The 11,113-nt window shown below is 35.9% G+C and overlaps 1 protein-coding gene across 1 annotated transcript; it reads left to right on the top strand.

The window, feature by feature from the left end:
* Positions 1 to 427: 427 nt before the first annotated feature.
* On the top strand, positions 428 to 10,714 carry LRRC31 (leucine rich repeat containing 31). The gene is made up of 8 exons (XM_029284714.1): positions 428 to 657; positions 3,690 to 3,809; positions 5,166 to 5,333; positions 6,219 to 6,386; positions 7,890 to 8,057; positions 8,908 to 9,075; positions 9,619 to 9,786; positions 10,338 to 10,714. The coding sequence occupies exons 1-8, from the start codon at positions 648 to 650 to the stop codon at positions 10,556 to 10,558; spliced, it is 1,191 nt and encodes a 396-aa protein (XP_029140547.1). The 5' UTR covers positions 428 to 647; the 3' UTR covers positions 10,559 to 10,714.
* The last annotated feature ends 399 nt before the right edge of the window (positions 10,715 to 11,113 follow it).

The raw sequence follows: 11,113 nt of genomic DNA, 5'->3' as shown, positions 1-11,113 counted from the left end.
AATTCGTTTTACTTATGATATTAATTTTCTTAGTTATTTGGTTCCACAATTTTCTCAGAGTGCATCTATTTATCCTTAAAACTAAAGGGAGTAAAAGATTAGAGAACACACTGAATATCTTCTTGAAGTATTGAAATTTGAGCTATAATTGACTCAACCCTTGGAAAACAAATGTAAGGGTCACATGTAGCACGCTGTGGGATCAAAGTCTAAGAAATTATTCTCCTTTTAGTTTTGGAACTGCAGAAAAGAAGGAAAGGAAGGAAGGAAGGAAGGAAGGAAGGAAGGAAGGAAGGAAGGAAGGAAGGAAGATTTAAATGAAATATTCAAGCAAACTGTTTACTAAATCTTTGGCAAAATTTGGGTGAAAAGAAAAGAACCAAAATCAACTGAGAAAAAAAATCTGCTTGGAGCAACATCTCTCTAAGTTTTTGAAATCTGCCACAGATTTTTAGATTAGAAGTAGTTTGGCTTTTGGCCTCTTCTTCCAAAATTTACTACTTATCTCAGGAAAGTTATGTTAACAGCAGAAATTGTCCAAGAAGAACTGAAGCAGAGTGAAGCAGTTAAAATGATCAAGCACCCGTGTTGAAAATCCCACTGCCAAGGCTGATTTAATTTACAAGTGAGAAACAGTTTTACAGTGCATGGGCAAAGGTAAGTTACTTGATTTAAAATGTATTCTGTGAAGTTGTTCAACTTTTAAAAGAAAAAAAAACCCCTTTAAAATATGTCTTATTTTTGTGTATATTGGTGCATATGAACCTTGTTTCTAATGGGAGATGAGAAGATTGCAAGTTCCAATAATAAACATTGTGTAATGTTTATCTAAAGAGATCACATAAAGCTGATAATATTTCTGGACTAAAGCTATCATATCTAGAGTTCAAAAAGATCTAAGCTAGCTTTGTTTTGTCCAGTAAAGTACACACATACACACAAACACACACACACACACACACACACACACACTGGCTAAGCATAAAGGCTTTCATTAATGTTTAACAAATTCCTATTTTCCTCAGATTTCTACTAGAATTCTTTCTTCCATCCAGCTTATACACAGAACAAAATTTATTTGCTGCCTCCTTTTCAAATTCTGTTCGAGCATAGTCTAATTGTTTCTTCTATATAGATCTCACTAAGTAATTTGCATTCAAGGGCATCCATAGCAAGCCTTGATGATGTATGCAATGACATTATCATACAACTTTACCTTAAGATGTTGCATTTGCAAGATGACATGGTTGCGAATTCTTTCCCTGCCCCATTGGCACCCATGTTTGCATGAGTGCAAATAAGATATGAGCTATTGTGACCTATCGCTTAGGTCTTTATTCCAGTTCCCACTAAAAACATTACCAGTATGTGACCAACACTGAACTGTATTTCTTCTTATGTCATAAGGGCTGTATTTTAAGGTTAGGAGGGAAAGTTCACAAAAATAAACAATAGTCAATAGGTCCAATGGTTCCTCTAGGCGGGATATTAAGAGAAGTCAAAGAGACCATCTATATTAAAATTGAACAGCCCTCTCTCAACAGAGGGGGAGGATACGACATCACCTATCCTCTGTTTAAAACACAGTTCTTTCAGCAGTTCCAAGAAGGTTCCACACCCATTTGCCCTCTAATTCATGTGACCCTGAGGGTACAGATAAACCCCCAAGTGGCCTCAACGACTCTCAGAGAGCTAATGACCGACTTTCAGAATGCTAATAACCAGATAACTGCAAGCAATAGAAGTCAATCTATTCTCCACTATTCAGCCAGAACTGAAGATGCTTCTTGGATGAGAAGTGAAATGTCTTCAAGAGAAAAAAAACTAAGAAAAACCAGTTGCCTTTTGAAAAGCACCTTTGGGACTAGTGGGCTAAACATTTTGGTTTGTCTCCTTTGTAGATTAGTGGACTTGAAAACACATTTGCCCTAATCAGAATGGATGTATATCTAATTGTTCCAGTTCAAATAAACTCAATCATAACTCATATATTACTATGCTTGAGTGTAAGAACAATAAATTCAAATTGCCATGCTGCTATGAAGTTCACAGGTGTAGCTTTCAGTCACACTATCACTCAACTGAAGTGTGCAATTCCTTGGAGCTCAAATTAAGTCCCACTGAATATACTAGAAATTCTTTCAGTGAACCAAAAGAACATTGAGTCCTTCTTAAGTAGACTGAGAAGAACAGTTTAAAATTGATGATAATCTTAGACAAAGCCATTTAGCTCTCAAATGATGTATGTGCAAATTGCATTTTAGAAAAGAGCATGATTTTCAAAGGCATCAGCCTAATAACCAATGGCCAAGAGGCACTATAGTAATAGTAGTAGTAGTAGTAGTAGTAGTAGTAGTAGTAGTAGTAGTAGTAGTAGTAATAATAAAGTTGGAAGGGACCTTGGAGGTCATCTAGTCCAACCCTCTGCTCAGGCAGGAAACCCTATACCATTTCAGACAAATGGCTGTCCAGTCTCTTCTTAAAAACTTCCAGTGTTGAAGCATTCACAGCTTCTGGAGGTAGGTGGTTCCACTGATTAATTGTTCTAACTGTCAGGAAGTTTCTCCTTAGTTCTAGGTTGGTTTTTTCCTTGATTAGTTTCCATCCGTTGCTTCTTGTCTTGCCTTCAGGTGCTTTGGAGAATAGCTTGACTCCCTCTTCTTTGTGGCAACCTCTGAAATATTGGAACACTGTGAGTGTCAATGTCTTGTTCTGGTTCTGCTTGGGTGGTACCATCTCTTGCTTATCTAGGAAAACTATGAACAATTCATAAGAAATAGCATAAGGTCAGACAAAGATGAGAACAAAGCAGATCACAACAGATTCCCTCTTTATCCGCAAGGAGAAGGGCGGGATATAAATTAAATTAATAAATAAATAAATAAATAAATAAACTATTAACCAGTACTTGGATAAGCAAGTGATGGCATCAAATCAGCAAACCAGGACCAGTTAATAACACCCAGTAGCTTATTTCACTTCATGGTAACAATAAATATTTCAAGAGTCCTAGATAATGGACACATCTGTAAATAGGAAAAAAAAGAACCCGCACAATCCAAAATTTAAGCTTTTGCTTCAAGGAGAAAAAATATGAGTTTTGTAATAATTCACATGTTGCACACAAAAGTAGTATGACTGAATATACTTTTATAAGGCAAAGACACATTTTTACAAAGGCACTAAAATGAGTCAGCAAAATTGTGTCAACATTTACACTCAACAAACCTGTCTGACTATTTGTGTCTTAACTAAGGTAACTAATTGCATGCCTTTACATCCGTCTTGATTCCTGGTGACTTCCTGGACAATTTTGTGCAGTTTGCTTGGCAACTTTTTTTTAAGAAGTGATCTCCCCTTGCTTTCGTCTACCTAGGGTTACCCAGGGAAAGGGATGGGCTCAGAATCACCCACCTGGCTTCTGTGCCTAAGGCAGAACTGGAACTCATAGTCTCCCAGTTCCTAGCCTGATATCTTTCATATTCATAGCTGGCGAAGTCAATTCATTTTCACCAACTTTATTCACCAAGGAGGCCTTTGCATTTCCAAAACTAGGGCAATTAGAGGCCTCACAAAGAGGGTCAGACAGTCCATGCTGCCTGGCTTAGCTTTGTTGGTAGATGCTGAAATGGTAGGTGTCTAGTTTGTTTGTTCAGTAGATAACTTGCTGTCTTCTGCTTCTCAAGCAGAAACAATGTCATATCATTGGAGAGTTCAGAAGTTCTGGGAAAAAATGGGCAGATTGCCCTCTGACAAGAATTTGGATTTAAACAATTGTACATTGGATGCAGTGGATATAATGGAGCTGAGTGAGTATACTTCTGTGATATTTCTTTTCACATACAGTATATACATATGCACATGCATCAATTATCTTCTTTGAGGCCCTTCAAGAATCAACTTTGTATTTGTAAAATTTGGAATATCTCATTCTGCTCTTCTTATGTGGAATCTCCTTTGTCTTTAACTTTCCAGCCACTTCTCCTTCTTACTTCAAGCCCTTTCCTAAAAACCTTTTCTTAATAATTTAGAGCGGTGTGTCTCAACATCAGCAACTTTAAGATGAGTGGACTTCAACTCCCAGAAATCCCCCAGCCAGTAGGCTGTATTTCTTGCATTGTATGGACTTTTGTTCTAAATTTTTCAGTTCCTCCTTTCCACCCAGTGGGAATGCATTTAATGAATTCCATCCACAGAAATCTATTCCACATAATATCTCCTCATCTTTAAAGTGCCTTGAGACTATAATTTATTTTGCTGCAATAGACCTGTTATGAAGAATTACCATAAATTCATTAACTCATTCAACTGCTGCATTTCCACAAAACAATAAACAGTTTACCTTATGGGAATGGAAAGCTAGGTTTTCACATTTATTTTCTCTCTCTCTGCTTCTTTTTTAATGCTGTTGAGAGTTGTAAATCAAAAGAAAGATGCTCTACTTATTATTTTTATTATTATTGTGTAATAATAAGCAATTTGAGATTGCTATTTACTTTTTAGTAATTTATTAAAATAAGTCATCTTTAATTTATCATTTACAAAGCAGGCTTATTTGAGCAAGATATAGTTAGAGCTATCTACAGTTTGTAACATTAAATAGCATTAAATAGAAATGTACTGTAAAGCTTTCCATCTCCTTGTGACTAGAGAGGAGAGGGAAAAAACCCAGGAAAATATATATGCACAAGACTTCATCAGAGTTGTTTTCTTAGTGCTACATCATAGCACCTACCTGTGTGTGAATCATTGTGTGAAAATATAGCCAAGGGCTGTTCACACAACCTGCTTCACTCTGGGTAACTGTGATGCTGCTCTTTCAACTGAACAGGGAATAAAGAACCAACAAACATTTTAAAGAGGAGCACATTCAACTACATTGTCTAGGTTTACAGAACACACAAAGATGTGGTTGGATGAGTTTAGTATGAACAGAGCCATTATTTCACACCCATGCTTTTATCTTCGTGACTTCACTTCTACTGCCACCTCCCAAGTATATATAGTACAATAGTAGAGACATAGATTGCATTGGTGTGGCCTACTGTTAGCCTTAAACTAATAAACCTGGATGCAGGAGTTTAATTTACGAGAAATAACATTCATTCATATTCTAGCCTTGCCATGTGTTAGCAATCTTTCTCTGTTGCTTGACTGCCTTTTAGCTACTGTAATATCACTGCTGCCAGATTTGGAGGAGATTGATCTTTCCTGGAATGACTTCATAGGAGGAAAACTAGAACATCTGGCCCTTCGGTTCAAACACCTGCAAGAGCTGAAAGTCCTCCAGCTGAACAGCTGCAGACTCACGACCAAGGATGTTGCATGTTTAGGTACCATTTAGTAGTAGTAGAATCCACAAAGTTATCCCAATTGACTATGTTATTAAAGAGACTGATGGATGATGGGTGAAATTGCAAAATCTAGAAGTGCTGATTCTTTGAATTGTCTCTAGCATATACCTGGGCCCATCCTGAGGCTAAAGCAGGGGAAGATATTGAATCTGATCTGAAGTATAAATTCCGCTCCTTCCATATCTCCATGAACCAGGCACTATTTGGATGGTCAGGCCCTGAGGAGAAAGGAAGGCTGGCCTTCTAGGCAGAAGCTCTGCCACTTGTATCATCTGTTTTCTCTAGATAAGGTCTATGTTCCCTGCATGGTAGAAAACAACCACTAAAAGCTGCCGCAGTGATTACTGATAGCAGAGAAATTTACTCTGCTCACGTTTGATCCTCCAATTTTGCATTTTTTAGACAACATAAAAAACCCACCTCAATTATCCTTCAAAATTAAGATTGCTGTCTCAATATTGAAATGCATTTTCTCACTATATCACTATAACATATTTCATTTTACACTGGAACCTGTTAAAAAAAAATAGACAAAAATGTGCATATTCCTGAACATAATGGCACAGCAACACATCTATTCAGGAAAATTGGATTCAAAATGGTATTTTGTTACACAAAAGGTTGTAATGTGTAAAGAAGTATGGAAAAATAGGCACATTAGTACAAACTAGTTCAAATACATTCTCTAGCTACTATGGAAATAAAGAACAGTAAAACAACTGAGGGAAACCAAATCTGTAGATTCATTACCCCCCTATCAACGACTGAAATCTTCAATAGTTTCATACACATGTGATACTTTTTGCATTTTCAGTTCAATATCCAAAATACCACAAGGAATCCAAAATGCTTTTTTTTTTACAGGAGAAGCAATAGAAGGAATTCCTCACCTTGAAATACTGGATTTATCATGGAATCCTGGCATTGGGGGAAGCCTTTCCCTTCTAACCTCCAAAATCCTCAAAGGCTCTAAACTCCATACATTAAAAGTAACAGATTGCTGTCTTACTCAGGAAGATGGCAAATCAATAGGTAAGATTCTGTGGCAGAGAGATGCTAACATCTTTGGAGTGTTCACTGTATTAGCTTATTCTTCAAACTAAGGGTCTGATTGAATGAACTCATGATTTTCCAGCTCTTCTAAGTGGTCCAGACAGGAAACCAAAATCATGAGGACTAAATACTACCTTTGTTTGTAGGGTTACAGTAACAGTATCTAACAAGCGCTTCCTCCCTCCCCTGCCTTTATGTTCCAGAGAACTAGAGAGGGTCTCTTCTGAGACACCCTCATTCCTCCTTTGGACTCAAATTTCTCTTATCACTGTTGCCCATGATGTGGTTCTTCTTCGTGTCTTCCAAGGTTGCTTTCACTACCTATTACAATTTCCACGTACAGGGAACATCATCCCTGCTTCTGTTGTGTGCATTATATTGTGCATACGACAGAGTTAGGCTGGGATGGGAAGACAAGGAATAGACCAGTCTTGGTCCATTTTATCCTGGAAGTCAGAAGAATTGGGAGACAAAAGGCTGGTCATGTGTATTGGACAATTATTGTGGATAATTTCCAGTTTAATTTGCATGCAGGACACATCCAGAATATCCAACTATATCTCCAAATCAGAGCACGCACCCACAGCACTTGCTTCAGCTAGCAAAAATGTAGCTTAATATTTATTTATTGAACTTTTTGCAAACTTAGGAAAATAACTATAAAAATAAATAGCAGGCAAAATTAGGGAAAGAAACATGAACAACACTATAGTTTACAATATTTATATCTATACCCATATATCTATATGTCCCAGAATGTTTGAAAGCCACTGGAAATTCTGTAGATAATTAACATGCCTTAAAAGGAGGAGCCATTGGTTATTATTGTAGCCTTAATCTCTTTTATATGTATCAACAGTAGAATAGAGGTGGGAAATAGGATGTGGTGTTTATTCTACATCATGAAAGAATCAACATGGCGGATAGGGATGATTTATCCAATAATAGAAGTGTCTGTTCCCTAGAATACATATCAATAATATTAGGGTACCATGCAAGTGGGTGCACTTGAAGATCTACCTGCTGTAATGGTGTTATCTCAAGACTTAATGGCTATTGTGTTATATAACTTACTTTTTATATTTAAATTTGATCTTAAGGCTTAAGTTATTTTATTTCCTTCATTTGTTGTTATAAATGATATTTGGTGATGAATTCTGAGGATGTTTTCCTGGGCAGATCTGGAGATAGGAGGTTGGGGACTGCACAACCTAAAGATTTTCTAGCCCAGATCTCAGATGTTAGTCATAAATGGTCAAGAGAGAATTCTTTTTCCAATATTGTAGATGTAGTTTCTCAGACACTTGGAATCCATTACAAGAATTTTCAGAAACTTTATTAAAATGTCTCTGTGATATTTCTGATCGTAGTTCAGAAATGTTTGGGTAATTTCCTAAGCAGTAAACTATTTTTAAAAAATTCTTTGCAACTCTCTGCTATCCTGTATTCCAGTGTTCTTAACTGCATCTGTCTTATTTTCAGCTCAGCTTCTAAGTAGGATCCCCAGCCTCAAAATTCTGGACTTGTCAATCAATGTAAAATTGGGATGTAGCCTTAAAAGTATTGCACAGGAATTACAATTTGTTTCAAGCTTGCAAGTATTAAATCTGAACACATGTGGATTAGAACAAGATGGCTTCCATTCCATAGGTAAATATAGGTGTTGATTGGGAGCTAAGATTTTTTTTTCATAAGTAAATTTGTATCCATTTTTTTGGGGTGGGGATTGAAAACAACATGGTGAGGGAGGTGACGAAGGCTGGTATGGTCAAAGCACAAAAAGTTGGGGCTTGAAGTAAAAATCACATTTTGACATAAGCCCACATATCATTCCATCTGAAGGAGGACCAACAAAAGTAGGAACTAGCCCATCAAGCTACAGAGTTGTTTCATTACTGTAATTAAAGCTGAATTGTTCATAAATTGAATTTAATTTTACATTTTAGACATTTTTCCATTTTTTAAATGATTGTTTAGCTAAGATACTGATCGTAAGCATCACTTTATTAAATTCAGCATTTTGAAACCTGATTGCTTGAAGTAATGTAAACTTTGTTAACATTCAGAATAAGGATTCTTGAAATAAATGCAAGTTATGAACAGAAAATTTAGATGTTTTTGTTTAAGAATATTTTAAATGTGCTTAACCTCTTAGTGAAGTTCGAACTTTTATAGAAAAAATATTGAAACTAAAATTTGATAATTTAATAACTTCCGTTCAAATCTTAATTCTGAGCTAATCAAAATTAGGTTATGCTTCAACCACATTTCTGACAAAAGAAAACTAACGTAAGAATGAATATGGTTAACAATCAGTTAAACAGCATTTATCTTTTTGGCTATGTAAATTCAGCATTATTATATTGTGTTTTAATCTTTTTGTAGCATTGTGTACATTCTTGAATCCCATCCTTATGGATGAAATATGGTTTATCTATTGTACAAATAAATATCTCATTTGTGGGTAATTTTATAATTAGTAAAAACTTACCTATTTCAGATGCTGCTTTCCAATATTTATCGGAATTGAGAACATTAGATGTATCATGTAATAAATTGATTGGAGGAGTTTTCCAGTCTTTGGCTGGTCATTTGGCCAGTTTAACTAACCTTGAAATCCTGAATCTTCATCAGTGTTGTATTACAGAAGAGGACATGTTGGTTTTATGTAAGAAATATGTGGACAATGCCTTATAAAGAATTGTAAAATCATTTAGCTGTGAGAAGCAGTGTTTGTTGGTCCATGCAAAACTGCGATCATCAATTCTCCCAGGTTTATAACAAAAGCTGAGAGCAGGGCCATTATTGAAAATTACAGCAGAGGAATAGATTTGTCTGCTCGGCTAAGTGAGATGAATATCCCAGTCTAATCAATTAAATCACCTTTAATGGGTTGTCAAAGATAGTTTAACACAATGAGATCATTACTTCAACAGAAGACACTCTTCAAGTGAGGGCTTTCTTCAATATTGGCTATAATAGTCAAGTTGCATTATCTCCTAAGATTGATATTGTTCCATTTCTTTTTAAGCTCTTACTATTATTCTATTTTTCAAATAACTTATAAATGTTGTGTTCAAGCAATTGAGGGAAGCAAAGAATAGAAGAAAGACTCACAGGCCAATACATGGAGCTGGTTATATATTAATGGATTCAAAATAAATTCTTCTTAATTTTACTGTAGTATCTCTGTTATCTATTTTTGTTCCAGCCCAGATAATACCTCTTTTGTCAAATCTTCGGGAGCTGAATTTATCCTCAAATACAAATGTAGGGATATCTACCTATCATCTTCTTAGTAGACTCCGATTTTTACCAAAATTGACATCTGTGCTCCTCAACAATTGTGCCTTGCAACATGATTCATTTCTGTCTCTAGGTAAGAACAGACTGAAATTCTGTCTTTGCCTCTTTGTGTCCTCCTCCTCCTCCTCTTTCTGGTAGAGGCAGACACACTTAAAATTAATATCTGGGTCCATTATTAAAATATATCCTTCAGTACGTCCAGTGTTTAGTTTCTTTTAGTTCCCTCTAATGTCCAATTTTTAAAATTCAAAACAAAATCCTTTGGGAAGGATTCTTTATTGAAAATGTATTGGGCCCTTAATCCATTTGTACATTTCTAAAATCTAAAACCATCATAAAATGTGATCATATGTCTGTGGGATGCTGCAAATGGACATAAATGCAGCCGTGTTGCTGAATGCCCAAAGTGTGGTCATGTGATTGCAGGGGTGGAGTAGAACATAACTTTGAACGGTTGTTAAGCAAGTCAAGGGCTACCCGAATAGGGTTTTGTTTCTTAGTAGTAATGAAAGAAGGGGGAACAAAATGTTGGAAAATTGGTTTGATATATTTAGAAATCTAATTTGTATGCATAGGACCGCCTTTCTTTGAAAATATACAAAGGGTTGTTGTTAATCTTTTCAGCTGATGCAGTCTCTCATCTTCCTGAACTGAAGCTAGTAGACCTTTCTTGGAATAAATGTGTTGGTGGCAACTTAAATCAGATTCTGAAAGCAATAAACCCTGATTCCAAGATCCAAGTGTTAAGGCTGAGCAGTTGCAGCTTGGTGGATGAAGATCTGACTGATTTGGGTAGGTACAGAAATTGTATCCACCCCCTCCATTCCTCCACACCTGTTCTATAAAAACTTGATTTCACTTTTGGTTTGTTCATTGGGTATAACGTATCTCCTAAATATCACAGGAAATTTGGCCAGGAGAATAGTGTCAAATGGCTCCATTTTTATTGTGAACTAAACCATAGTAACAATCTTTCCCAACCTAGTATCTTCTAAACTGGTTCCTAGAACTCCCAGTAACCTGGCTAAAGAGTCAGGTTAAAATAAAAGGACAACATTAGAATAAGGAAACTAAAAATCACTTTGTGGTTTTCCAGATTTAGTTTAGGAAGATGGGCATTAGTAGCAAAAGTTCTTCAGTTAAAAGAGACATTATAGTGCACAGGTTTGTTACCAAAGATTGATGTTCTGAGCCAACCGTCAATCGCTTGTGACCTAGCACTAACTAAAATGGCAGCCACCGACAGCAAAAGAGCAGGTAATTATGCTTTTTTTGCATAAATTTTATTAAAAGTTTTATAAAGAACATTAAATCTAATACAAACTAATTCAGAATAAAGGAAGAAGGAAGAAAAAGCAAAAATGCAGAAAAGAAAAGAATTAGAAAGAATTAGAAAGAAA

This window comes from Protobothrops mucrosquamatus, unplaced genomic scaffold, assembly GCF_001527695.2.
Source record: "Protobothrops mucrosquamatus isolate PMUCROS unplaced genomic scaffold, P.Mucros_1.0 scaffold861, whole genome shotgun sequence".
In the NCBI taxonomy this organism is placed as follows: Eukaryota; Metazoa; Chordata; class Lepidosauria; order Squamata; family Viperidae; genus Protobothrops; species Protobothrops mucrosquamatus.
The sequence above is the reverse complement of the archived record's forward strand: the minus strand, read 5'-3'. Positions and strand labels throughout refer to the sequence as shown.